The 27,287-nt window shown below is 60.0% G+C and overlaps 2 protein-coding genes across 7 annotated transcripts in view; one reads left to right on the plus strand and one right to left on the minus strand.

The window, feature by feature from the left end:
• SMTN (smoothelin) overlaps nt 1-21,465 on the plus strand; it is a 43,152-nt gene extending 21,687 nt beyond the window's left edge. Inside the window, exons 7-22 of one of the 6 annotated variants that reach the window (XM_027863750.1) lie at nt 117-207; nt 317-627; nt 841-907; nt 2,708-2,806; nt 3,027-3,620; nt 4,011-4,237; nt 9,374-9,544; nt 9,638-9,713; nt 10,194-10,358; nt 10,873-10,935; nt 11,142-11,202; nt 11,560-11,739; nt 11,853-11,967; nt 14,186-14,337; nt 15,649-15,815; nt 21,101-21,189. In XM_027863750.1, the coding sequence (XP_027719551.1) occupies nt 117-207; nt 317-627; nt 841-907; nt 2,708-2,806; nt 3,027-3,620; nt 4,011-4,237; nt 9,374-9,544; nt 9,638-9,713; nt 10,194-10,358; nt 10,873-10,935; nt 11,142-11,202; nt 11,560-11,739; nt 11,853-11,967; nt 14,186-14,337; nt 15,649-15,793 (2,517 nt within the window). In that variant the 3' untranslated portion in view covers nt 15,794-15,815; nt 21,101-21,189. Of the gene's footprint in view, nt 1-116; nt 208-316; nt 628-840; nt 908-2,707; nt 2,807-3,026; nt 3,621-4,010; nt 4,238-9,373; nt 9,545-9,637; nt 9,714-10,193; nt 10,359-10,872; nt 10,936-11,141; nt 11,203-11,559; nt 11,740-11,849; nt 11,968-14,185; nt 14,338-15,648; nt 15,816-21,100 lie in introns of all 6 variants that reach the window. The other 5 variants (XM_027863742.1, XM_027863730.1, XM_027863734.1 and 2 more) reach the window with 5 other exon arrangements.
• A 967-nt stretch (nt 21,466-22,432) lies between these two features.
• SELENOM (selenoprotein M) lies at nt 22,433-26,765 on the minus strand. Its single transcript, XM_027864978.1, has 5 exons — nt 26,540-26,765; nt 23,953-23,988; nt 23,810-23,844; nt 23,195-23,273; nt 22,433-23,059 (listed from the first exon to the last, which is right to left on the minus strand). The coding sequence occupies exons 1-5, from the start codon at nt 26,639-26,641 to the stop codon at nt 22,868-22,870; spliced, it is 444 nt and encodes a 147-aa protein (XP_027720779.1). The 5' UTR covers nt 26,642-26,765; the 3' UTR covers nt 22,433-22,867.
• Nucleotides 26,766-27,287: the final 522 nt, after the last annotated feature.

A 27,287-nucleotide genomic window follows, 5' to 3' on the forward strand; every position in this document is an offset into this window, starting at 1 on the left:
TCTCTGTCTCTTTCTGTCCTGTCTCTGTCCCTCTCCTTCTCTCTCTGTCTCTTTCTATCCTGTCTCTTTGTCCCTCTTCTTCTGCCTCTCCTTCTGTCTCTGTCTCTGTCTCTCAGGCAAGGGACCAAGAACAGGAGGCCGAGCGTGTGCAGACTCAGGCCCAGACCAGTCAGTGGCAAGAAGAAGCCCCCCGCCCTGAGCGAGACGGTACGGCCTGGGCTGGGGGGTGCTGGGGCTTCGTGAGCCCCCAGAGGGAGGGCCAGGGAGGCGGGCCCTGCGGACCATGGGGGCCACTGCCACTTCTCATCTTTGGCAGGCATGGCCTCTGGGCCCCTCCTGCTGCTGGATGCTCTGGGCCCGACGCCCCCTGGCCTGCCCAGCCCCGCCTCCACGCCTTCATCCTCAGAGCCAGCCCAGTGCCCAGTGGAGGCAGGTGGCGAGGAGGCCAGTGAGAGGCCCCCCAGCACCTCCCCAGAGGAGGAACCGGGCCCTGCGAGTCCCCCCAGGGCCGCTAGCCCTGAGGAGCCCCAGCCCCTGCAGGCCCCCCAGAGCCCAGGACCCTCCCTGGCCCAGTCTAGGGAGCACGTGCCAGTGCAGCTTCTGGGCAGCAACGTCCAGAGTGGCAAGGTAGGTGGCCTGGGGCGGGGGAGGGGGTGGTCAAGTCTGTCCCAGTGTGATTGCCTCCCCACCCCACCCCGACCAGTATTGACAGACCACCCTTCCCTGTCGAGGGGCGCCGTGACCTTGGTTGTGGGTGGGCAGCCTGGTCCTGGGGTGGCCCTAGCGGGGAAGGCCAGGGGCCTGGCAAACAGGGCCATCCGAGGCTACATTTCTCCTCAGCTGGGCCCAGGCCAAAGAGAGCAGGTGGCAGAGAGAGGACTCAGGACCCCTGACGCAAAGAAAGCTGGTAAGGAGTTGGGCCTTAGCTGGTCCCCCCACTGGCCCTGGGTAAGGGCCTTTGGAAAGTCCCAGGTGCCCGGGCTTCAGGGCCTTGCCCTGGGAGAGCCTGGGGGGCCACCTGGCTATGTGGCAGAGGGCCGAGGGGGGCCAAGGAGCAGTGCTTTGGGAGGGAAGGAGCTCCCCGTCCTGGAGGTCTCGAGGCAGAGGAGGCTGCCGTGCTGTTGAGGTGAGGGCTGGCGTGGACGGCCTCGGAGGTTCTCCAGGGTCTGTGGGGCGGTGCCTAGGAGGGAGGCTACAGCGTGGCGCCCTTGACCTGGGCCCCAGGCCAGCAGGCAGCTTCACCGCCATCCTGCAGCCTGCCGTCAGGGCCGGGAGATGGAGGGGCTGTTTATTCAAGCAACTGTACCTCCAAGCCTTGAAAGGGAAACCACGGCCTCCCGCATTCTTCTCCCCAATAAGGGCTGGGCCCCAGGCTCCCCACCCCCGATGCCCTCCTGGGCACTGGGCAGACATCTTCGGACCAGGAGGGGGCAGGGGCACCCTGCTGAGAAGCTGTCAGGCCAAGGCAGCCTCCTGGGGAAGCAATCTGGACTCAGGATCAGGGGATCTGGCTGTGCTCTGGGACTCAGTTTCCTCCTTTGTAAAATAAAGAGGTCAGACTAGGTCATCTCTCCAGTTCCTTCCAGATCTGAACTGGTGACCTTGTAACCTCGAGCCTTCCGTCACCAAAGCGTCTCGGGGCTGTTTGGGGGCTCAGAATACCCCTTGAGGAGTCTCCTTCCCTGGTGGAGGGTCCTTAGTCAGGGAGGGGGCCATGGGTTCAAGGCTCTAGTGGGCATCCCCCAGGTGCAACGTGGACCTGCCCTGCCCCCATCCTCCCTAGGGCCCAGGGGACCTGAGAGGCCATCTCATCTAGAGGGGGAAACTGAGGCACAGGGTGACCAAGTAGCACAGGGAAGAAGGATTGTAATGCAGGTCTTCTGGCTCCAGAGCCAGGGTACTTTCCATGACATCCCCTTCCATCCCGAGCACCCACATCTGAGGGGAGGAGGAGAGAGAACATGGCAGCTACTAGTGGGGAGGGGGTGGGGGGAGGGGACGGAGCCTCAGAAGGCTTCCAGATTGGGGGGAGGAGGGTAGAGGGGGTGTGGGAAGCAAGTGTTTGGGAGAAAGGAGGAGGAAATGTGTTTGGGTGTGTGAGTGAGGAGGAAGGAAGGAAGTGTGAGAGGATGGGGGGGTGTGAGTGAGTATGTGTAAGGGGGAAGGAAAGAATTGTGAGAGTGTGCACGTGTGTGTTAGAGTGAGTGTGTAAAGGGAAGGAAGGAGGTGTGAGGATGGGGTGTGTGTGAGTGTGTAAGGGAAAGGAAGGAGGTGTGAGGATGGGGACATGTGTGTGTGAGTGAGTGTGCAAGGGGAAGGGAGGAGGTGTGAGAGAATGGGGGCATGTGTGTGTCAGTGTGTAAGGGGAAGGAAAGAATTGTGAGATTGTGTGTGTATAAGAGTGAGTGTGTAAGGGGAAGGAAGGAGGTGTGAGAGGATGGGGGCATGTGTGTGAGTGTGTAAGGGGAAGGAAGGAGGTGTGAGAGGATGGGAGCATGTGTGTGAGTGAGTGTGTAAGGGGAAGGGAAAAGGTGTGAGAAGACTGGGGGGCTGTTGGGGGTGCTCGGGGTGGCCCTATGGGAAGGGCCAACACTGACCGCTCACTGGCTGGCTGCCACACCCCCCCCAATGGCTTTCCCCTCTCTTCCTGGCATGCATGTGGCGCCACCCCCTACTCTGGCTTCTCTCGCGGCATGGGCATTGGCAGTGCCCTCTCTCCATCAGCCCGGCCTCACTGGCCTCCCCAGCCCGTGCTCCTGCCAACGCTCTCTGTCGCTGCTCACCCCCCGCAGGGCTCAGGCTCCAGGTAGCACTCACTTCCTCCCGCCTTGAGGATCTGGGATTCGGGTGGGGAGGGGGCACATCACGGCCGCTGGCCCTCAGTGGCCTCCCCCACCGTCCCACCCCAGGGATGCCCCAGGGGGGTGTTGCACCCATCTTCATCAAATGTCCCCGGGGGCAAAAGCCCTAGTGGTTCTATCTGGCCCCCTGACCTCACCTTCCCTACTTCTGAATCTCCCTCCCAGACTTCCCCAAGGCCAGCCCCTCCCCTTTCCAGAGGGCCAGCTCTGTCCGCGACCGGGTCCGCAAATTCACATCCTCTGAGTCACCTGCCCCCCCAGGGGCCCGGGCCCCCCAGCAGCAACGGCTCCTCAGCTCTGGGGACCGGGCAGCCCCAGGACCCCTCCAGCCAAGTTACCAGCGCCCTGGACTCACAGGCAGTGTGAAAGCAGAGCCGGGCCCTTCCTCCTTCTCCCTCATCACCTCCAAGATCACCAGCAGCAGCACCCGCACCTCCTCCTGGCAAGGAGAGCCCCAGATTGTCAGAGTGGGGGCCAGGGATCGGGATTGCCCTAAAGAGGAGGGCCCAGGGGGGCGGAGCCTGGCCACGTCACGGGGGAGGCCCCTTGAAAACGGAGAGAGGGGGCCCCCGCCGGGCTCAGAGGAGCCCAGCACCCTGCCCGTCGCTGCCAGGCAGGCTGAGCAGGGCAGCCGGACCCCGCAACCCCGAACTGCTGGGGAGACCAGCATGAAGACCACCTTCACCATCGAGATCAAGGATGGCCGAAGCCAGCCCGTCAGCAGCCGGGTGCTGGGCCCCGTGGGCAACCAGAGGGCAGGTGGGTGAAAAGGAGCCTGGGGTCAGAGAGGCTTGGGCTGTCTGGGGAGAGGCAGGGGCGAAAACCTGCCCCCCCACAGCCTCCGGGTGACATCTCGGGGTGGAGCTTTTCTGTTCTTGCCCTTCTCCGTGGGTCTTTCCTCTGGCATCTCTGCCCAGGCAACAGACAGCCTCTTCCCAGCCAACTGGCACTGGGTAGGCACAGCCTTCCGGGGTTGTGGGAGTCCAGGCCTGGCTCCTTTGAACCTGAGCTCGGCCTGGAGGCGGGGGTCCAGGGTGGGCGGGGATTGGGGACGTCTTTTCTGTCTCCCCAACCTGGAGGCACTGACCTAGAGGGTGGGAATCAGGAGGGCACCCTCCTCCATTCTGATTAAGTCTCCCACCTCCACAGAGCTGACGCTGGGGCTTAGGGGCACCCCCGTCCACTTTGGCAGTAGCAGCACCGGTGTGGGCACCATCAGGCACGTCAGCACCCCCGGGACCGTCAGGCACGTCGGCACCCCCGGGACCATAACACACGTCAGCACCCCCGGGACCATCAGGCATGTCGGCACCCCCGGGACCATCACTCATGTGGGCAGCACCAGACATGTCTCCAGTGTGGGTCACACCAACAAGGTGAGGGCCTTGGTCTGTTCCATGTTCCCTCGGGAGAACCTGGGGCTGTTAAGCCCGGGATGGGGGCCGGGGCGGGAGAGCTGTCAGCCTGGGTCTGCATGCACAGCCCCAGGGGGCCGAGCCAGGACTACCCCGCAGAAGTTACAGAGACAAACCTTCCTACCAATGAGAGCTGGGCCCGAGGGTCATGGTGCGGGGCTTGCGGGCATGCTGGGTGGCAGTGGGCTAAGATAGCCCTCAGCCTGCTGTCAATGTGGTGACCCCCTGAGAGTGGGGGCCACCAAGCTGCCTCAGGGGGCCCAGGTCAGACCTTGGAAATGGGCGGATAAGTGACCCAGGCTGCCCTTCCAGCCTGGGCAGGATCAGGAGACCCAAATGCAAAAAAAAAAAAAAAACAAAAACCCAATGGTTTGAGCTTGCGGGATAGGTAGTGAGCTCCCCGCCATTGGAGGTCTTCCAGCAGAGGATGCCTACTTGTCAGGAGTTCTTGTCCAGGCACACCCTGAGGGCCAATGCACTCTCCCTTCCCTTCTTCCTCATCCTCTTAGGCACTTTCCCCTTCCCTCGAAATCAGGAAATTCCTGCATCCCAAACCTATCTGAGATCTTCACTAGCTATGTGAGCATGTCCACAGCATTTCCCCTCTCTTGGCCTCAGTTTCCGCCTCCATAAAATGGGTTCAAAATACTTGCTCTCCTGCCTTCAACAAGTTCTTGTTAGAAAAGCGCTTTGGAAGTCTTGTTAGGGGTGCTGGAGAATTAGGGGTCCTTCTTGCTGAGGAGTGCTGGAGGGGCCTCCCAGGCCCTGGGCCTCTTGTTGGGGCCCCTCCAGGTGGCCCCACTGGGAAAGGAAGCAGCTTCATCTCAGCTAATACCCGGCTGGGCCCACAGGGAGGGATTAGGATTAGGAGATGAGCTCTGGAGTCCCAAGGGGGGGTGTTGGGCAGGAGCAGCAGTTGGGAAGAGGACCCTGGAGCCGGTGAGGCCGGCCGGGCTGGGTTGGGGGGGGTGGCACACGCGCCTCGAGCGGCAGGTGCCGTGGGAACTGTATCCTCTGGGCCCCTTCATTATTCACGAGCCAGGATCGGCTCCCTGGGGTTCCTGCTGGGAGACGGCCGGACCCCACACAGGCAGGGAACGGCCGTCTGGCAGGATCTCGGGCATTCGGTCAGGTAATGCCCTCTGGCGATCCAGGTAGCTTGAGGCCGCCGAGGAGCCGCCTGAGATCTGGCCCTTTGAGCTGCCCCCACCCTGGGAGCCCTGGGAGGCTTGAGCCTGGGGTCTCTAGTGGGGAGAGGCCTGGAGGCAGGCCATCCCAAACTCCTCCATCAGAGGGGTTCAAGCGGCATCCTGAGGGAGGGGAAAGAACCCAGGGTCCTCCTTAGTGGCTGTGTGACCTTAAACAAGTCGCTGAACTCTGGGGCCCCACTTCCTCCCCCAGCCTGGCCGAGGCCTCCGAGGGGCTCTCCCAGCCCCCGATCCTCTGCTCTTCTGCTCTGGGTGGTGGCCTCGGGCCACCTGTCCCTCTCCCTCCCCGCTGACCTCTGTGTGCTCCTGCAGGGGAAACCCTTGGGGTCCTGCCAAGAGTTGGGGGAAGGGGATGGAGGCTCATGAGCCAGGGGCCAGGAGGCTGGCATCTGCTGGGGCCCACGCCACACCCCTCCACCCCCCCCTCCCCACAGGGACAAGAATAGGTTTCTCTTTGGAAACAAAAGCCCCTGCCGCATTAGGAGCCAGTCTGGGACCGGGGCGGGGCGGGGCGGACCGGGCCGGCTGCCCTTGCCCTCGCCCTCCGCCTGCCCTGCAGAGCTGACTGTGGCTTCGGCCTGGGAGGCAGGATGCCGGGGGTGGCCGGGGCTGGCCCCTCGGGGCCCGGGGCAGCCCTGGCCTCGCAGCTAGAAGAGCGGCTGACCCAGGCCCTCCAGCAGCTGCGGCAGGAGGTGGAGGGTGGGCAGCAGGCGGCCGCCCAGGCTGCCGAGGCCGCGGTGGCAGCCGTGGAGCCCGTGGCCCGAGCAGCCCGGGAGCTGCAGAAGGAGACGGCTGCCCTCCGAGGGCAGCTGGAGCGCCTGAGCCTCCAGCTGGAGGCCCTGAGCCTCCGGCTGGGGCTGCCCGACCCCAGCGCCCTCCTCCTAGCCGCTGAGGACCCCGAAGCCCTCTTCCAGGGGGTGGAGGATGAGGAGGGGCCCGAGGCCACCCCCGTGGCCCACCCCCCTGCCTTCAGCACCCGGCGCCTGTCCTCAGTGCCTTTGTCCCATGGCAACAGCCTCGTGAGTTGGGAGAAGGCCGGAAGGGTGGGAGGTGGGAGAAGGACGGTGGTCCCTGGGAAGGGGGAGGGGAGAAAAGTGCCAGCGGAGGCCAAGGGACAGAGACAGGGCACTCAGTAAGGGGGTCTTCCAGGCCCTATCCTGAGGAGCCGAGGCAATAGCAGGGCGTCCGGCCTCCCGGTGTGTAAAGCCCAGCACAGAGGGCTAGAGCTCAGTCTAGAGGGCCTTGGGAGCCTGCCCTGTTGCTGCTGGACTTTGAGTAAGCCCCCTGTCCTCACTGGGCCTCAGTTTCCTTCTGTCCAATTGGAAGGGGTCCGATAGAAGGTCTCTAAGAGTCCTGCCTGCTCAGTGGCCCAGGTCGGGGAAGGGGGAGACGCAGTGGCCGGCCCCTGCTTAGCAAGAGCCCGGTTTGGGCTCAGGAGCTCCTGCTTGGGGGGAGGGCACTAGAGAGGGGAGGACGGGCGCCGTGCATGGCCTTGACGAGGCTTATCGCTGGCTGAGCCGGGAGGAGCAATGTCTGTCTGGAGAGGTTTGGGGTGCAGGTGTTGGCTGGGAGGCCCAGGGCTGGGGTGAGTGGGAGAGCACGGGGGGAGGGGCCTCCTGGAGACAGCTGCTGCGGGTCTTCTTACGCCGAGAGAGGCCCTGCCAAGGCAAGGAGGGAGGCTGGACGGAAGGGTCGAGGGCAGAAGGCCCAGGCCCCATGCCTGCCATGCCCTGCCCTGCAGGGGTACTCCCTCCCCTCCTCCTGCCCAGCTCCCTCCCCCCATTGCTAGCCTTAGCCCAGGGCCGGGCCAGAGCTGGGCCAGAGCTGTCCTCGAGGAGCAGGGCCCTCCTGGAAAGCCAAGGCAGAGCCAGGAGTGTGGGCCAGAGCCCAGCCCCTCCTCCGGGTGATTGGGTGGGGCCTGGCACAGCTGCTCTGCCCCCAGGCCCACCCACCCCCGTGCCTGGAAGTCACCCAGGACATTCCAAGACCCCAGGGGCTCAGCCAAGTTGAGAGAATGAGTGGGTTGTGGGACTGGCTCAGAATCAGAAGCCTGGGGTTGAGTGTTGTGACCTCAGGCACCTCTCTTTCTTCTCTGGGCCTCAGTTTCCTCCTCTGTCATCATCCTTATGCTCCCTATCTCACGGAGCACACTGGGCTCTAGGAGCCCAATCAGTCAGAAAGCATTTGTTGGCACCTACTAAGGTGCCAGGCACCATACTGGGTACAGATGGAGGCGAAGGCTGCGCGGCCTATGCAGACAGTGGAATTCAGGAAGACCCGAGTTCCAATCTGGCCTCAGACACCTCCTAGCTGTGTGACCCTGGCCAAGTCACTTCACCTCTGTCTACCTCATCTATAAAATGGGATAATAACAGCACCTCCTTCCAGGGTTGTGAAGATCATAGGTGATCCTCCTGAGCTCTATGGTTATGATTCTCATTAACTATGAGATGCTCTGTGCATGGTGATCACCATCCACGGGAGAAAGGGCCTCCTATTTACTGAGGAGGAGGAGGAAGGTCAAGCCCAGAGAGGCAGAGCTGGGACTCAGGTCTCAGGCCCCAGGGCCCAGCTGGTGCCCCTCTAACCCAGGCCTGTCCAGTCTCTGCTTGGAGATCTCCGAGGAAGGCAATCCTCCACCTTTCGAGGCACGCTCATTCTACTTTCTAATTGTTATTGCGATTGTATGAGGGGGTCTTCCTTAGGGAGAGCCAGCATCTGCCTCCTTTTGACTCCTGCCCCCTATCCATCACCCCCACTTCTGTCCTGGCGGAATGAGGCTGATCCCTCCACATGGGAAGGGTCTCTCGGGTACTCAAGGACGGCCACAGGGCCTCTCCCCCTCCCCGCCCCCGTCTTCTCCAGTTCCTTCAGCCAAGCCTCCTCTGGCAAGATCTCAACACTCTCCACCATTTTGGTCTCTTCTTCCCTTTCCTCTGCACCCGGCATCGTCCCTGTCTGTAAAATTGGGGGCTGGCTGAGCCGGGCTTTCTGGCTCCCGTATCTTTTGATCCCTCCCGTGAGCCTCGGATTACCATTGTCTGGGGTGGAGGAGCCCGGCTTGTTGTCAGGGCCCAGAGAGGGGGGTCCAGGTGAGCCAACCTCTCCTTCTCAGGCCCTCCATGGATGAGTCAGACTGGGCCCAGATTGCAGCCCCCGCTCTAGGCGACCAGGCAAGAGTGGGCTTGGTGGCCCTCAGTGTCCTGCCCGGCGATGGCTGGGTTAGCCCCAGCCCCAGCGCCTCTGTTCAGCAGAGGCAAAGGCCGCCCAGGGTGGGGGGCCCACAGCAGTGCCAGAGCCTGGCTGTACTCTAGAAATCTTTGGCGATTCTGTTCAGCCGCCCAGATTGCGGTCCCCTGTTGGGTTGGCTTCTAGTGCCTGGGGCTTTCTCCCCATTTGGAGTTTGTGGTTTGGTCTCTTGGGCAACCATACTGGAAGGAGGGGCAGGCAAGGTCCTTTACATCACCGGCCATGTCCCTCCTCCACTCCCTATTGACTGTTGGGTCAAATACGTACCCCTCTGGTGGGCATTTAAAGCCCTTCATGGTTTGGCTTCAGCCTACCCGTATCCCGCCAATGTTCCAGCCCGACTTTCTGGTCACCGGACACCACCTTCATGTCTGGGATGTGCTCACGCGCCATTCCTTCAGGTCGTCTTAGCACCTCCCCTCCTCCCCCTCTATCCCCCTGTCTCCAAATGGCCTCGTGGATTTTGATTGCAGAGTCTGCATTTGCTTCTCTGTTTGTGTTCCCAATAGACTGTAAGCCCCTTGAGGGCAGGGACTGTTTCATTTCTGTCTTTGCATCCAAGGCGCCCAGCATACAGTAGGCACTTGATAAATGCTAGTTGATCGATTGGTTGTCCCTCCCCGGTCTCTTTCCATGGAAGATGGATGCCGAGGCAGTGGTGGAGACCCCCACCATGGTGGAGCTGGCAGTGGATGTGGCCAATGGCATGGAGAAGAGCCGGCCAGGGAAGGAGCCGGAGCCCCGGCCTCAGAGCAAGCTGCGCCCAGAGGAGCTGGCTGCCATAGAAGACGAGACTGTCCTGGACAGGATGGTACAGACAAGGCTGGGGTGGGGGCCGGGAGGAAGGGCCGTCTGGGAAGGCGGGGACATAGGGAGGAGTCAGCCCTGGACTGCCCCCCCACAGCTGGACCAGACCACAGACTTTGAGGAGAGGCGGCTGATCCGGGCTGCCCTTCGGGACCTCCGGCAGAGGAAGAGAGGTATGGGCCAGACTGGGAAGTGGGGAAGAGGAAGGGGGAGGGGGTGCTGCAAATGACCACGGTAGGGGTCATCCTGCCGGGCCAGGACCACCCAGCCCGTTTCCCCAACTTCTCACTGTTGGTCTCCCTGGTCTTAACAATGCCCTCCAACCCCAACCATAACCGTTGGCGGGCTTTCTGCACCCCCTACATGCTGTGGCTCCCACTTAGCCTCCCTTCCACCTCCAGATGCAGCTCCCGTCCTTCAGCCCTCGCGTCTTCATTCCCTAGCTTCTCCCTCCCGACCTTTAGTGATCCCCACCTTGCTGGTCAGTCCCTGGCCCCGGCCCCTGGCTCCAGGGAGGAGCTGAGGACCCTTGAAGCAAATGCCTTGTTCCTAACAACCTGCCCTCCCCAACCTTGTCTTGTGTGTCTGTGGGTGTCCCTGCGTGTCCCGCCTGGGTGCTATGTGTGTGTGTGCATGCACACGGCCCCCTCCAGACCAGCGGGACCGAGAAAGGGAGCGGCGTCTCCAGGAAGCCCGGGCACGGCCAGGGGAGGGCCGGGGCAGTACCGCCACAGAGACCACCACTCAGCAGAGCCAGAAGTCGGCTGACGGCTCAGCTGTGAGGACCGTCACCAAGACGGAGCGGCTCGTCCACTCTAGTAAGGGTCCAGGAGTGGGCAGCAAACACCAGACCTGAGCTCTCCTGACTCTTCTGGGGGTGGGCCCTCAGAAGCCATCTAGGACAACCCCTTCTCACTTTAAGGAGGAGGAAACTGAGTCCCAGAGCAGTTAATGACTTGCCCAAAGTCAGACTAGTAATGTAGCAAAGCTGGAATTCACAGCCAGGTGCTCTAACTCCACTGTGTCTAATGCATGACCTCATCTGACTCTAACAATTTCTACTCTTTCCTTCCTTCCCCAGACTCTGGGTGTCAGAGCTGGGGAACAGGGACTGTTAGAGCTAGGAGGGGACTTAGGACAGAGAAAGTCAGGGGCGGGAGGAAGCTTAGACATGACCTGCCTGCCTCAGTTTCCCTTCCTGGAGGGCAGACACTCTCATCTCAAGCCATCCCCTGCCTCTGTAATGGGGGATAGAAAAGAGGGCCCCCGGCAAGGTAGATGTCCTCCCATAATTCCCACTGAAGAGCCCTTTTTGGTGTCTCCGCCCCCCAGGCGATGGCAGCCAGACCTCCCGGACCACCACAGTGGAGTCAAGCTTTGTGAAGCGATCTGAGAGTAAGGCCTGGCCAGCCGGCCCCCACCGGCCTTCCTCCGGCTCTCCGTCCCTGACCTTCTACCTGTCTGTCTGCCTGTCTGTCCGGACACTGTCCTGATCACTCTGCTTTCTGTCTTCTCTGCTGCCCCTCAGCCACTCCCTTTGAGGCTGTCCATCCCCAGGGCCCCTCAGACCCTCACCACCACCCCCTTTTACCTCCTACCAGATGGCGGCAGCAGGACTGTGGTCCAGACCAAGTCTTTCAGTTCATCCAAGAAGATGGGCAGGTGAGGAGAGTCCAGACAGATTGCTGGGGGGCCAGGGGCTTGAGCTGAGGTGGGGAGAGGTCCTGGTCACAGTGGACAGTGTCTCCTCATAAGAAGAGTTCTGGGTTCAAATCCTGACTCTTACTCCACTATATGACCTGGGTAACCTAGGACCTCAGTAACATGAAGGGGTTCCAGCAAGGCATAGAGGAAAATGGGATGCGTTCATAGGAATACTCTGCTGCTTGCTAATGACTATGCGATGTTGGGCAAGCCCCTTCCCCTCTCTGGGCCTCAAGTTTCCTTATCTGTAAAATGAAGGGGTTAGTGGACTCCCTAGCCTCTAGTGCTCCCTCTTACACGCCCCTTCTCTGAAAGCATCTTTGACCGTGAGGATGAGACCGCGTCGAGGGCTGGCAGCCTGGCGGCCCTGGAGCGGCGCCAGGCGGAGAAGAAGAAGGAATTGATGAAGGCCCAGAGCCTGCCCAAGACATCCGCATCCCAGGCCCGCAAGGCTATGATCGAGAAGCTGGAGAAGGAGGGCGGGGGCGGAGGCGGGTGAGGCTGAGAGGAGGTCAGGGCTGGGGGCGGGGGGAACAGACCCGGGGGGGGGGGGGGACGACATTTCCTGATGTTTCCTGACCCGGTGGTGGGCTCTCTCTTCACAGCAGCCCTGCTGGCCTACGGGGGACCGTACAGCGCTCTTCCAGCTTCGGGGTCCCCAACGCCAACAGTATCAAGCAGATGTTACTGGACTGGTGTCGAGCGAAGACCCGAGGCTATGAGGTGAGTGAGCAGCCCCTTCCTGGCACCCAGAGCAGCCCCCAGGCACCGAGGCCGACGAGCAGAGTTAGAGGCAGAAGGGACCTCGGAGGCCATTGCGTGGAGTCTGGCCCCTTGTGTTCCCAGAGAGGAAACTGAGGCTCTAAAGAATGGACAGGGTGACCGGTGCTGGTCAGGGCTAGGGCCGCAGCCCGGTTTTAAAACTAGAGACCATGCACCTTCTGCAGCACCTCAGCTGCCTCAGCCATGAGATAAGGAATTTGGGCCGCATGTTCAACAGGGCTCCTCCTATCTGTGACATCCCCTGTTCTCAGACCCCTCCCAGCCCCCTGACATCCCCTGTTCTGAAGTCTCTCCCAGCCCTGACATCCCCTGTTTTAAGGTTCCTCCCAGCTCTGACATCCCCTGTTCTAAGTCTCCTAGCCCTGACACTCCCTGTTCTAAGGCCCTCTCAGCTCTGACATCCCCTCCCCTCTCTGACAGTCTCCTTAGTGGGTCTGTTTCTCAGGCATGAGAAGGCCCTCAAGTCTGGAGCCAGCTGGAAACAGTAAAAGCCTCCAACAGCCAAGAACATTCAGTCCCCCGGGGCCTGGGATGATTAGCTCTGTCTAAAAGCCAAATCCTATTACATGGGGCCCCCAGGGCTCCCAGGGTTTGGGCTTGGAGTGTAATCTTCCTGCAGTCGTAAAAATACTTTTATATTAATCCCATTAAAGTCTGATTATACCAGTGTCTCCTGAAGGCCGGCCATGGCAGCAACCCTGGGGGGCCAGATGGACGGCTGCCCCCCCACGCCCACTCCCATTTCACCCAGGGTCACTCTCCCCATTAGACTCGGAGCTCCTAAGGGGAGGGGCTGGCTTGCCTCTCTTTTGCAGTGCCAGGCATACAGTAGGCACTTAGTAAATGCTTGTGGTTGACTGACCGACTGACCACAGTCACTTCGAGTCAGGACCCTGGAGGCTCTTTCTACACCAAAGCTGCCTCTTTGGGCCCCTCTGATCCCTGGCCAGGGCCTCAGAGGTCATCTAGACCAAAGCCCTCTCACTTAAGGACAAGTGAGTTGTTCAAGGTCGCACAGATAATAAGTGGCCCAGCCAGAATTCAAACTCATGTCCTCTAACTCCTTTCCCCATGCCCCGCTTGGCCTCTGCCATCCTGGGTTGTCCAGATGTCAACTTTGGAAGTCCTTTGACTCAGAAGGGAGACCTGAGACTGAGATCCAAGGATCCCAAAGCATCCATGGTGTCTCTGGGCTTTCTGGACCCTCAGTCTCTTTGTCTAGGTGCCCGGGGCCTTCCTGCATGGAATCTGCCCAGGCAACCTGCTTCCTTGTCTCCTCTAATAGGCAGAGACTCCCTTCTACCTCTCTTTGTACTCCCAGGGCCTAGGACAGGGCCTGTGCTGCACATAGTAGGTGCTTAAACATTGCTTGTTGATTGATTGAATAATCTCCAAGATTCAAAAGGATATTGATAGGAGAGTGAGTCTAATGGAATTATAAGGATATAATAAGGAATAATAATAATAATTCACTAGGAAGAAACATACACATCCTTACCTTGGGTTCCAAGATGGGGAGGCTCAGCTAGACAGTTATGGTTCTGGAAAAGATTTGGGGGGGTCTTAGTGGATGGTAAACCCCATAGGAGCCAGTGGGGTGATGGAGCAGGTTGATTAGAGCTGAGAGTTCCCCCAACCTCTGCCTGGTTAGACTTTATCTGGAGTACTGGGACCTGTCCTGGCCCCATGGGCTAAGGACGGGCCGGAGAGCGTCCACTGAGGGCTGGCCACACAGTAAAGGGGCTTGAGTCTGTGTCACCTGGGACTCCGTGGAAGGATCTGGGGGAGGGCGCTAGTTGGCAGCAGAGAAGCCTTAGAGAGGGGCTGTCTGGTGGAAGGCTCATCTCCCCTTCCTCGTCCCCCTGTTCTGATGGGGGCGTCTCCCCCTCCTCGTCTCCCTGTTCTCACGGGCGCCTCCCCCCTCCTCACCCCCCTGTTCTGATGGGGGCATCTCCCCCCGCCTGTCCCCTTGTTCTGATGGGGGCACCTCCCCCCTCCTCATCCCCTTGTTCTGATGGGGGCGTCTCCCCCCTCCTCATCCCCTTGTTCTGATGGGGGCACCTCCCCCCTCCTCATCCCCCTGTTCTGATGGGGGCATCTCCCCCTCCTTGTCTCCCTGTTCTGACGGGTGCCTCCCCACTCCTTCTCGCCCCCCCAGCACGTCGACATCCAGAACTTCTCGTCCAGCTGGAGTGACGGCATGGCCTTCTGCGCCCTGGTGCACAATTTCTTCCCCGAGGCCTTCGATTATGGCCAGCTGAGCCCCCAGAACCGGCGTCACAACTTTGAGGTGGCCTTCTCGTCAGCAGAGTACGTAGCCCAGCCCCCGCTGGTTGTCACCGGCCCAGAGTGTGGAAGCCGAGGTGTGGGGGGTGACCAGGTCGAGGCCGCCTGTGGGCCCCCCAGCTGGAGACAGGCAGCCTGCCCCTGCCCTGGCCCTGCGTGGGCAGAACAGATCCCCCCCGCAGCTTCCCTGCCTTCTCCATCCTTCTGCCAGGCCCGGAGCCCTGGGCCTCCCCAGCTCGCTTTCTGCTGCTCTTCCAGTCCCCAGGCCAGGCCAGGACGGGCTGAGGCCCCCCCAGGGCCTCGGCATTCCCCCCAGCCCCCAGGACTTTGAGGAGCAGGGACAAAACGTCCCTGTTCCCACCCTGACTCCTTCCGGCCTTTGCTGCCCCTCCCCCTTGGTCCCTTTCCTCCAGTACTGAGGCTTCTGTCCCCCACCTCGATGGGGGGCCAGCATTTTCTCCAGTCTGTACAGGGGGCTTCCAGCCGGACAGTAGGAGCTTTGGGCCTGGGCCACGCTTGCCCGGCCTCGACCGTCCGACCAGCCCCATCCGTGGCCCGCTCGCCAGGTGGCCCCCTCCCTGCCCCTTTCCTCCTCTCTCTCCTCCTCTGTCTCTCTCTACCTTTTCCTTCTGTCCCCCGAAGCTTTCTGCACCCCTGTGTCCACTCATTGTGCCGGCCCGAGATTCCAAATGGAGCCAATGGGCTGGGAGGGGGGCCACGCCGGCCCCCTCGCCCTCCCTTTTCCCTGGGTCTATATACGCCGGATATATAGCAAAGAGAGCAAGACTGCTCTTGTTTGGAATCATCTGCTGTTGAAGCACACGGCCCCTGGCCCGCTCTGATCACACCTCACCCCAACCTGACCGTTCCCTTTCCTGCCCATGAGCCTGGATGTTTTCTCTGGCCCTTCTCTTCCCCTCCCCCTCCTCCCCCACATCCTCTCACGCCTCCCTCCCAGCCTCACTCACCCCCATGCCCACCCTGGGGGTAGAGGGGGGCACCGCCCCTTTGTCCTTCCCCAGCCCTCCCTCGGAGCCCTGCCCCCTGCACCTGGTGCCTGGCCCCCCACCCTGCGCCCTCCCCCACTAGCCCTGTATGCATCGCACACCAGTAGAGGACAGTAGCACCCCCCCAGCCCGGAGAGCATGCGGGGGGTGGCGTGGGCTGACCCCAGCAGCGCGTGGAGAATGTCACCGGATTTACGGATCTCTCTTTCTGTTTCTCTCTCTCCCCCCCTCCCCCTCCTCTCTCTTCCCTCTGTCCTCACCCCTCCCCTCTGCCCACCCCGGTCGGGTGTGTCTCCGGCGGGGCTGGCTGTGTGCCCCCACACCCCAGGACCCACGCTGACTGCCCCCAGTTGCTGGACACAGAGGACATGGTGAGGATGCGTGAACCAGACTGGAAGTGCGTTTACACGTACATCCAGGAGTTTTACCGCTGCCTGGTTCAGAAGGGGCTGGTAAAAACCAAAAAATCCTAACCCCCCAGCTGAGAGACCCACGGTGAGAAAGCCTTCCCAGCCCAGCCCTGCTCCAGGGAGACAGCAGGGCTTGGGGGGGAGGGGCACCTGCGGTGGAGGGAAGAGGGAGGGGGCCTTCCTCTGGCCACGGGATGCCTGCGAAGGGGGAGGGAGCTAATGCCAGCATCACTGGAAGCCAGACCTGGCAGGGCTTGGACATCCAGGGTCCCTGACTAAGAATGCCAAAGCCGGGAGGGAGCTTAGAACAGGGAATGTCAAAGCTGGGAGGAGCTTTAGAACAGGAAATGTCAGAGCTGGGAGGGGCCTTAGAACAGGGAATGTCAGGGCTGGGAAGGGCCTTAGAACAGCAGATGTCAGAGCTGAAAGAATCCTTAGAACGAGAAATGTCAGTGCTGAAAGGGGCCTTAGAACAAGGGATGTCAGGGCTGGGAAGGGCCTTAAAAGAGGGGATGTCAGAGCTGGTAGGGCCTTAGAACAGGGAATGTCAAAGCTGGGAGGGGCCTTAGAACAGGGAATGGCAGAGCTAGGAGAGGCCTTAGAACAAGGAATGTCAGGGCTGGGAAGGGCCTTAGAACAAGAGATGTCAGAGCTGGGAAGGGTCTTAGAACAGGGGATGTCAGAGCTGGGAGGGGCCTTAGAACAGGGGATGGCAGAGCTAGGAGGGGCCTTAGAACAGAGGATGGCAGAGAGGGGAGGGGCCTTGCAGATCATCTCTTCCACCCTTCTCCTTTTCAGAAGATGGGGCTGTAGGGAGAACTTGCCCAGCCCCACATCCAAATAGTGACAGGTTTGAGACTAGAAACCCCATGTCTGAGGGATCCAGGGCTGGCCCGAGTGCTAAGGGAGAGTAGGGAGAAGCTTTCTCAAGGGGACAGGGCCAATGCCCTCCCACCCCCATTTTTCCAGATGATGAAACAGATCCAGAGAAGGATTTGGCCTGGCCATGGGCACATGATGAAATGTTGAGGGCAGATGAAGTGGGCAGAGCAGAGGTGCCCCCTGAGGCCCCAGCCCTGGGTTCTGAGGCGCCTTGGGGTCAGAGGGTGGAGGCCTCCCCCATCTTTGGCGGGCTGCTGAGGCAGCTGTGGGCGTGGGCGGTGAGCTCCCATCACCAGGAGACTTGGGAGTGGCCAGGGTGCACCTGGGATGAGGGCTCACCTGTCCTGGGCAGGCTCCCCAGGCCGATGCCACGGCCACCCACCCCCGGAGGCTGGCCCCACCACTGCTCTCTGTCATATATGGACAGGGTAGCGGGCCCTCGGGGAGCTGTGTAAACCCTGGAAAGTGTGACTCAGCCCCAGGCCGCCTGACGTCTGTTGCTGTTTGGCTCTCCTCACTAAGGGCATCCCGAGCCCAGAGCCTATGCTCCCCAGGCCTCCCAGCATAAACAATGGCTTTATAAGGCTGAGAGGGAAGACTTGTGCGAGCCAGGGAGGCAGGGGCCAGGGGAGACTCCCAGGACAGACCGGACTCGGAACCTTGGGAAAGGAGGGGGCAGGGTCACATCCACAGCCAGCTGGAACGGGGAGGTTTTCGGCTCCAGAGCGCTATAGCTGGGAGGGGTCTTAGACCTTCCCGTTCTTTGGCGGGGGAAAAGAAGCCTGAAAGGGCCTCCTATGTGCCGGCACGGTGCTAAGTGCTTTGCAGATATTACCTCAGTTGAGCTCGGGAGCCTTAGAACAGGGGATGTCAGAGTTAGGAGGGCCCTCAGAACAAGGAAAGTCAAGGCTAGGGGAGGAGCCTGAGAATACGGAATGTATGTTAGTTTCCGAAGCTCCTTCATGTAAAAGATGCAAGAAACTGAGGCATCCAATGAGGATGTGATTTGACTGCCATCTCCCAGCAAGTTAGTAGCAAAGCCTGGCCTAGAGGCCAGTTCTGGTTCTGGGCCCAGGCTCTCTGCTCCAGCACTCTAGGGCAGGGCTCTGGTCCCTTTTCTTCCTTGTCATAGGTCAGGAGCCCTCTTCTTGCCCCATGGCCCTGCCTCCTGCTCTGCCCCCAGCTGGGCTCCTGAATCAGACCCCGCCCCCAGCTTGTACCCTGTCCCCCTCCACCCTGCAGGACCAGAAGCTGCCTGACTGTGCCACCCGCAGCCCTCGAGTCCAGGGTCACCCCTCTGCCCCGGGCTTCCCTGGCTGGGTGTGAGCCTTCAGGGAAACAAAGCAGAACTGGCCTTCTGGGAGCTGGAGAGCTCTCGTCTGCTAGGGCCAGGGGGGCCGAGAGTTAGGCCTGCTGGCGGACCCAGCCCAAGATGGAGCCATTCCAGAAAACCCACCGGCTCAAGGGGCATACTTGGGGCCTCACAGACAGCTCTGGGGCCTGGCTTCCCTGGAAGTGGCTCCGGTCTGCCATCGGTGGTAGCAGGGAGAGACAGCCCCTCTCCCCTGCCCAAGACCTTCTGACCAGGAGAGGGAACTGAGGCCCGAGGGGGCCCCACAGGCACTGCCACACTCTAACTCAATACAAGCTCAGTTGCTTAGCAACGGTTGAGTCCCCAAACAAAGATAAACACACGTCCTCACACTGTTGATTGATTTACCAGAGGACAGCCGGGTCTGGGACCTATTCCCAAAGAGGGTGATGGGTGTCCTGGGCCAAGAGTCAGGAGATGTGGGTAATTAGTCCTCCATCTGCCACTAGCTCACTGTAAGTGTTGGCCAGTGCCCTTGCCCTTCCTCAGCCCTAGTTTTAGCTTGTTAAATGGATTCGGGGTTCCTGTAAGCTCAGACGCTTCAGCTTCCTGGGCCTCATTTTCCTCATCTGTAAAATAAGGAGGGTCTAAGCTCCAGAGCTAGGAACGTGAAGTGCCACACGACCGTTGTTCCATCATTTGGTCATGTCCGACTCTTCACGACCCCTTGCACCCTACTGTCCTTGGCCTTTTCCTGGCAAAGATACGGGAGCGGTTTGCCATTCCCTTCTCCAGGCCGAAGGTCCCCATTTCAAAAGAGGGAAGACAGTCGAGTCTGCAAACTCTCAGCCAGGGAGTAAACTCGAGAACATGTTATTAAAAGGATGATATGTGAGCATATAGAAAGGGAAGCAGTGATCAGGGCCAGCTCCTGTCAGACCACTTGGTGGTGTAGGGAGCCAAGTTGCTAGACTGGGGAAGGCTGGAGAAAGAGCATCCGTCCATTTGCCAGGCATTTGATAAGAATTCTTCCGGTTCTCATGGAAATGATGGAGGGATGTGGGCTAGCTGGCAGTGGCGAGGTGCTTTCAGAACCAGGTCCAAAGAGCTTTCATGAATGATTCCGTGACAGCTTGGAAGGGCCTCTGTGAAGGCCTGCAGGGATCTTTGGTTAGCCAGAAATCAAGACTTCGATGGCAGGGATGGCACCGTCATCACATTTGCAGATGACGTGAACTGGGGAGAGAATTCATGGATTCACTGATTTTACACCTAGAGATCCCCAAATCCAACCCCCTCATTTTGCAGATGAGGTAACTGAGGCTCAGAGAGGGGACTTGCCCATGGTCACAGCACGGCTAAGGTCTTTCTGACTCCAAATTCAGCGCCCTCCCCAGGCTGCCTCTTCGTTTAATATGAATTTAATATGGCTTACAGTCAGGGTCCAAAAGATCTCAAACACCCCTAGAATGTTGGGCAAGATCAAATAAGAGGAAAGTGAATAGAGATGGACTCAGAGGCTTCTAAGTGTGTAAAAAGCACCCCCTTCCTGAGCACAGGATGGAGGAGGTGTGGGCACATAGAAGTTCCAGGAAAGAAACAGCTGCCAGTTGCAGTGGACCACAAGCTCAATATGTGGCATCATGGAAAAGACACTGGGCTTGGAATTGAGGAAATGGTGCTTGAACTCTGGCTCTGACATTTGCTATGAGCAAGTTCTTTCCCCTGAGATTCCACTTAAAAATGGGGCCATGACCCACCTCCTGGGCTTGTTGAAAAGGAAGTGATTTGCAAACTTTTAGACACTAGAGATGAAAAATGATGGTCACAGTATGGCAGCGGGTGTGGTCCTGGGCCCTTAGGAGGGTGGTGCCCGCCCCTCTGGCCTCTGCTCTGCCCACACCCCACCAGAAGGGTTGCGTCCAGTGGTGGGTGCTATGTGCCATGACATGGAGAGGCTGGAGAGGGTCCAGGGGAGGGCAGCTGAAAGGCGCCAGAGGAGAACGGGGGCTGTCTTCGAGTAAGAGAGGCTACCTCGGGAGAAGGGCTCAGCTTAGCTCTGCTTGCCCCTGCCCCCTCCCCCGCCCCGGCAAAACCAGAAGTAGCTGGGAAGATGGAGTGAGGCAGATTTCACCGTATGAAAGGGGGAGATTGCTAAGTCTTGGCTCAGTCCACTAGTGGGACGCGTGGGCTGCCCCAGGAGATGACGGCCGTCCGAACGACAATGACCATCACCATTGATAGGTTCAGAGCAGGGGCTGCACCTGGATTTCATCAGCAATAATAGCAAACGTTTCTCTGGTGCCCACTGTGTTCCAGGCACTGGGCCAAGGCTCAGAACAACCCAAGGAGGTAGGTGTTACCCCATTTTTCAGATGGGGAAACTGAAGCAGGCAGAGGTTAAAGTGACTTGGCCAGAGGTCACCCAGTGAGCAAGCGTCTGAGGCAGGCTTTGAACTCGGGTCTTTGTGACTTCAGGTGCGATACTAACCACTGGGCCATCCAGCCGCCTCCTGAAGCGGTTGGATTAGATGGTTCTAAGGTGTCCTTCCGATCAGCTTCAGGGCCCTGGCGGTGGCTGAGCTTCCCCACGGGAGGCATGGAAGGATCTGGAGCTACTTCCAGGGGTCACTCACCAGTGTTGACTCAAAGGGTCCCGCCCCCCGCCATGGGCCACTCAACGTGTCTACACCTGTGAGCTACAGAAGAGCTGGGGGGGAGGGGGGCAGGCACTTTCCAGCCTCCAGACCCAACTGGAATATCGGAGGACGGTCCTGCCTCCTGAGGCCCTCAGCTGCCTCCTGGCCTGCCCTTCCCTCCCAAAGGAGACGTGAGGGCTTGAGGACACATCTCACAGCTGCCTGGAGAGGCTCAGAGGGTGCGGGGTCAGGAAGGCCTTTGTTCTTTGGCTAATGCCCCCCACCTCATCCCACTCCAGTGTCAGAAGTTTCTAGCTGGGAGGGATCTTGACCATCTCATTGAACCCCTCTCCCCATTTTATGGAGGAGGAAACTGAGGCCCAGGGGAGGGATTGGCCCAGGAAGTTGAGTGGCAGATGGCGGAGTTGAGCGCCGGCTTCTGCCTGCCATCCGGGGCCAGCAGGAGGGGCAGGAAGGGCAGAATCAGCCCCATCACTCACCCAGTTGTTCCCCGCCCCCCCCCCCCGACTCCTGCAGGGTGCTGGTGGACTGCGTGCCCCTGGTGGACGTGGAAGACATGATGATCATGGGCAAGAAGCCGGACCCCAAGTGCGTCTTCACCTACGTGCAGTCCCTTTACAACCACCTGAGACGGCATGAGCTGCGTTTACGGCAAAAAGAACTCTAGGGCGTCCCCGTTGTCCCCGTGTGCCTGCCCCCAGAGCAGAGGAGGCCCTCCCCTGCCCTTCTCCCCCCATGTGTGGATAAAGAAAGGCTCACAGGACAGCACGCTCCTCCCTGGCACCAGCACCCCCTCACCGCACCCCTGCCCCACCCCAAGCTCCAGCGCCCCGCTACTCACAGCGTTTCACGGTGTTTTTATAAATTATTAGTTCTCAGCCCGCCTGCCTTGTCCTTGGACAACCACCCAGGCTCCTGACACGCAGGAGGAGGGGTTTCCTTGATGGGTAGTGAGTTCCTTGTCACCCAGAGTAATCAAACAGGCAGCTGGGCACCCCATAATCCGGGGTCAGTCTGCAGGCGGCATAGGTGCCCGACTTGCGAGCCAGGAAGGCTTGGTGACAGCCATTCATCAGAGTAAAGGCTGGCACAGGGCCTTCCAAGCGTCATCCACCCAACCAACAGGCAAAGGAGCTGGGATTTGCTTAAGGTCATGCAGCTAGTCAGTGTCAGAGCTATGACTTGAACCCAGGACCACTCTCTTCAGGGCCCCGAGACCTCAGCCTGGACGCCCATTCTATGCCAGCCCCACCCCACTGACTTCCACAGTGGCCTCAGGGAGCCCCCAGACACACACACTGGACTGTGTTGGGCCCCTGGGGGGTTATGTGCAGCCCCCCTCCCACACTACCCCCCCATGGGCTTCTGCCCAGTCCCTCAGTCACACCTGCAGAGAGCTGGATAAGGGCCGAGTGGGATCCTGATGGGGACACCGGGTTTTGACCCCGGTCACAGGACCATCACTCTAGAGTTGGAGGGGCCCTCAGGGGCCTTTAATTCCAACCCTCTCCTTTTACAGAGGCCAGAGGTGGAGAGACTTGTCCAAGGTCACTCAGGCTGAATCTTTTTTTATTTTTTTTGGAGGCAATCAGGGTTCAGTGACTTGCTCAGGATCCCACAGCTAGTAAGTGTCTGAGGCTGGATTTGAACTCATAGTCACGAGTCCAGGGCTGGTGCTGTATGCGCTGCCCCTGAGACTGAATCTTGATGTGGTATCTGGGGGTTGGGGGAGCTGTGAGGAGGGGATGCCAGTCACCTTAGCCTGAGTATTCCAGCCCAGTTTCCAAAGTCCCTGGTACCCCCTGGGGCAGTGACGAGAAGAAGGGCGAGGATACAGACACACACGCATTGCCAGTTGGAATAGGGGCCTTTACTGCATAAGGGAAAGGGAAAAACCTCAGCCCTAGCCTCCACACACCCCCTGGCCTGGCCCCAAGGACACAGCCATCTGCCCTCAGCAAGAGTAACCCTTTGAGCTGAGAGCTTCATCCTGTCCCTGGTGGCTGGACGTGGGGGCGGGAGTGCCGTTGACAGGGTCCCAATGCCACCCATGCAGACCAACTTGCCACTTCTCCTGGACTTGAGACATTCGCCACTCTCCCACTCTCCCACCCCCAAGGGGCACTGCCAGGCAAGTTGAGGTGTGTGGGTGGCCCCAGCAGTGTGCCAGCCCTTCCCTTGGGGGCATGGGCATGGCCCTGGCACCTGAGCTCCAGTTAGGAAGCCCGGCATGCGATGCCATTTCACAGCTGCCGGCTGGGGTGGGAGCCACATTCCCCGGGCCTAGAGTTCCTGGCGTGTGGGCATTGAATCCCCATGGGGCACTGGATTGGGTGCCTCTGCTTCAAAGGGCCTAGCTGGGGCCTTCTGGTACTCAGGAGGTACGAGGGCATCTGGGCTCGATTTTCGATAGAAGCCCAAGTCCTTCAACATCTGGTTAATCTCCTCCCGGGTCATGTCATGGAGTGGGATTCTCTGTAAAGGAGCAAAAAGGTCAGAGTGGCCCCCAGAATGATAGGAATCCACAGACCAGACTCATGACTCACCCAGAGCCCCCACCAGCTGTGCTAAGTCTCCACAGGGAGGTCCTTCCCCACCCCCAGGTCTCACCTCAAGCTCCTCATACTGGTAACCCAACAGCACCAGCTCAGGGTCGGCTCCAGGGAGGTATTTCGTCACCAGGTTGTGGCTGGTGGTAGAGTTAAGGAAGGAGTAGGGGGAGGGAGATAGAAGAGCTTGGGGAGTGGGAGGCCTGCTGCTGCCCCACCCTAGTCTGGAGGGGCCTCAACTGGGGAGTAGAGAGGTTAGCTGCCCCCTCAGCCCCATCAGAAGTACAGTAAATGGAGAGAGGCAGAGCTGGCCATCCCATTGCTCAGGTCAGAGGAATGAGGGGCTGCTAGCTACCCTTGCCCCAATCAGAGGCGCTGTAAGTGGGAGGCCAGGGGGCTAATTCCAAGGGGACCCGGGGGAAAGACCCTTTGCCCTAGTCAGATTTTTGCCTTTATCCCAAGCACCCCTGCCCCTCATTAGAGGCCTTCTGGGGAACCATCCATCTGGTGCCCAAGGCTGTCCTTATAGAGCCTGGGGATGAGGGGGGTGGTCCCTGAGGGGAACTGAGAGTCAGCAGCTGCCAAAAAAACAGGGTCAGTAAGAGCTGTCCAGGGCTCCTGCTGACCCCTGCCACACCTCCAACACACCCAGAGACCTCCTGCTGAGAAAAGATACTAGTAAGGGATGTCCTGGGTGACGAAGAGTTTCACCTGGAGGAAGGAGAAGTGGAAGTGATCATTAACAGCCCCGAAACATTCCCCACCCCAGCTGCTCAGTGAGCCCCGTCTCCTCCAGCCCACCCCCAGCCAGGACCCTACCTCCTTCAGCCGATTCAGCTGTCATCCTCCGCAGGTCTGCCAGGGACAAAGCTGCAGGTCAGCCGCTGGCCTCCCCAAGCCCCACCCCAGCAGCCGCCCAACGTCTGAGGCTTCTTATAAGGGTGGCCCAGGACCAGATGAACACCCATTGCAGTTATTTTTAACTCTCTGGTTGCCATGGCAACCCAGCGTGCCATCACTGGTTTCCAGGGAAACACAGGGAGGGAGGGGTGCCTTCCTCAAGGGCAGCATCTATGCTGTGGGAAAGGAGCTCAGTGATGAGAGTAATGGGCCAGGGATTGGGGGGAACCTCACTCTGCCGATGCAGGGGGGTACTTCTCTAGTCTCAGGGCAGGGGGTTCTTTGCCTGAGGCCTATGGAGGACCAGGGGTGCAGGGGAAGGGAAGGTCTGTGAAGCCATCTACCTAATGTGGCGCAGCTAAGGCCCGAGGTCATTGTTTTTTTGCAGGATCAGCACTCTTTTCCTAATATCAGAGGAGGAAATTGAGACCCAGAGAAGAGATTTGCTCATAGTCATTTGACTAGTGTCAATGCATAGATGGGGGGGGTGACACCCAATCCACTTAAGGGGAAACTGAGGCCCAGAAAAGGGCAACGCCTTGCCCAAGGTCACAGAGATCAAGTGCATAGCAGAACAAGGATCTGAACTTCTGGCTTCTAACTCCAAGTCCAAGGACTGGCCTGACACCTTTTTATACACCCCCACCCCATACCTAGGTGAGGGCACTCAGTAGACTTTAATGAGTAAAGAACCATGCCCCAGGCTGGATTCAGAACTCCCTTGAACCCCTGTAAGAGGGGATTCTTGAGGCCCAGCCTCATAGGAGACAAATGACCCCATGGGTGCCCACCAGCTCCCCTCCCCACCCCCATCCCATCATTTTGGTCTGAGCATTCAACCCTGGAAAGAACCACAGGTGCAGAGTGGGCACCTTTGGGGGGGAAGGGGAAGGCTGAAGTGTCGGCAAGGATGGGGCCCCATGGGGACTTCCTGTGGGGAGGAAGGCCCTAGGCAGGGTCACCATATGCTCCCTCCACCTGCCTCAGAGACTGGTCCCTCCCCCAGGGCCTGGTTCCATGCTCTCCTCTCCCCTAGGCAGGGAGGCTGGAGAAAAGTGGGGGCTGGGGGGGGCTTTTTTCTAGCCCCATGGAGAGATGGAGCTGCCCACTGCTGCCTCTTCCCCTCCCCTCCCCTCCCCTCCCCTCCCCCAGTCCTTTCCCTGCACTCAAGTACTAGAATAAAAACATAGTGCCTGTCACTTCATGGTACCCTTGATTCACACCTGTGAGGGACTTCACTGGCCATTCAGGGCCAGAGAAGGACAGTGACTTGCCCCAGGTCACACAGCTAGTATCAGAAGTGGGATTCGAACACAGATCCTCTGACTTCAGAGCCAGCCACTGTGTGGTCCCCTGAAGTATACTTCCTGCCCCACGTCTCCTGACTCCAAGGCCAATGGCAACGTCCGTAAGCGGCCTTAGAGCATAGAACGGCAAAGCAGGAGGGACTCCTCCACATCTCCTTTCCCAGGATCACCCAGTGAGTTCAGTGGCTAGACCAGAGGTCTCCTGAACTTGCAGAGAATGACTGCTCCACACACTCCCCGAGGCTGTATCCTTGGACCTGTGGAACTGTCCAGCTCAGCATGGGCCCTTCCTCATCCCCAAGGCCTTCCCTCGCAGCCCCTGCACCTCAAAGCTAGGGTTACTAAGTCAAGGGATGAAAACAGAAACCCCCAGAGAAGAGATCTCCGGGCTTCAGAGCAGTTGAAAGAGCAGTAGTCCACAGAGAGGAAGAGGAAGACCCCAAGCTCCAGAGGGGCAGGAGAAGAGAGGAACTGGAGGCAGAGGAAGAGGCTGGAGTCAAAAGCCGTAATGAGAGGCTTCTGGGATGGGCTGAGAGGAGTGGGAGGTTGAGTCAGAAGAGAGAAAGGAAGGGGGGCGGATCTGTTTGGAAAGGAATGGGAGGGGGTGGAGTTGCGTGGGAGTTGTATATGAGAATCAGAGCCCAGGAGGGCAGTGGGGGCCTCAGGGAGCCATGATAATGTTGTTGTTGAGGGAGGGGAGTACCCAGAGAATCAGGCAGGAAAGTAGAGGGATGTTGTGGGAGCGGTTTCTGGGAGCGGAGGGATGGGGGAGGGATGTCAGGCGGCTCTTCAGTCCCGAGTGGGGGAGAGGGAGGGGAAAATGAAGTCCAGGTGGCGTTCTGGTGGGATGGGGGCATACTGCGGGGGGGGGGCTGGGAGGCCCAGGGAGGAGTGGGGGGCGGTGTTCTGGAGGGACGGTGGCATATTGCGGGGGGCGGGGGGGTTGGGAGACCCAGGGAGGAGTGGGGGGCGGTGTTCTGGAGGGACGGGCTTATACTTCGGGGGGCTCGAGTTCCCCAGGAGGAGTGGAGGGCCCCGGGGTGGGATTTTGGAGGGACGGGAGCACTCCGCAAGGGCCAGGGAGCCTCAGGGAAGGATGGGGACCCCTCCCAGGGGTCAGCCAGGGTCCTAGAGGGACGAGGAAGGCTCACGGAGCCAGCCTCGCAGGGGGGCTGGGTGCAGGGATGAGTCCCCCTTACCTCCACTCTGCCCCGGGCCAAGCCACGAAGCTTGCTCCAGTCGGGCTGGAAGGCGACAGCGAAGAGTCCGGGGAGGAGAAGGAGCGGCAGCAGGCGACGCATGGGACCGGCTGAGGGGGGACCAGGGCCGGGGGCCGGGGTGAGGAAGGGGGCAGGGACTGGGGTAGGGGTCCGGGCAGGAGCCGAGCTTGGCTTGGCGTGACCAGCCTGAATGGAAGCAGATGGAGAGAGGATGGAGAAGGGAGGAGGGGGCTTGCCGGGGAGGGGGGTGCCACGTCATAGTTCCGGGAGGGGGGTGGGGCCAGGGCCAGGCCGGAGAGACACCGCCTTCAGGCCATCTGGCCCTTCTGAGCGCCCTCTGGTAAGCAGGGCACGGCTGTGGGGAGCCGTTCCTTCAATCCCCAGCCCAGAGCTGTCTCCCTCCTAGCGCCCGGTCCCCCGGCCTGCAGACCCTCATCCCTGCACGGTCCCCATCCTGGGCCTTCGTCCCTATACTGGAGCCACCCTCCTGGACCCCCATCCCAGACCCTAACCCTACCTCCATCCCAGCTTTTCAATTCTACCCCGATCCTAGCCCCCTCAGCCTAGCCCCAACATGCTAGCCCCCCATCCTAGCCCCCTCAGCCTAGCCCCAATATGCTAGCCCCCCATCCTAGCTCCTTCAGCCTAGCTTCCTCAGCTTAGCCCCCTAGCCTGACCATCTCAGTCTAGCCCCCTTATCCTAGCCCCCCCCAGCCTAGCCCCCCAG

This window comes from Vombatus ursinus, unplaced genomic scaffold (genome assembly GCF_900497805.2).
Source record: "Vombatus ursinus unplaced genomic scaffold, bare-nosed wombat genome assembly UNPS02001287.1, whole genome shotgun sequence".
NCBI classification, from domain to species: domain Eukaryota; kingdom Metazoa; phylum Chordata; class Mammalia; order Diprotodontia; family Vombatidae; genus Vombatus; species Vombatus ursinus.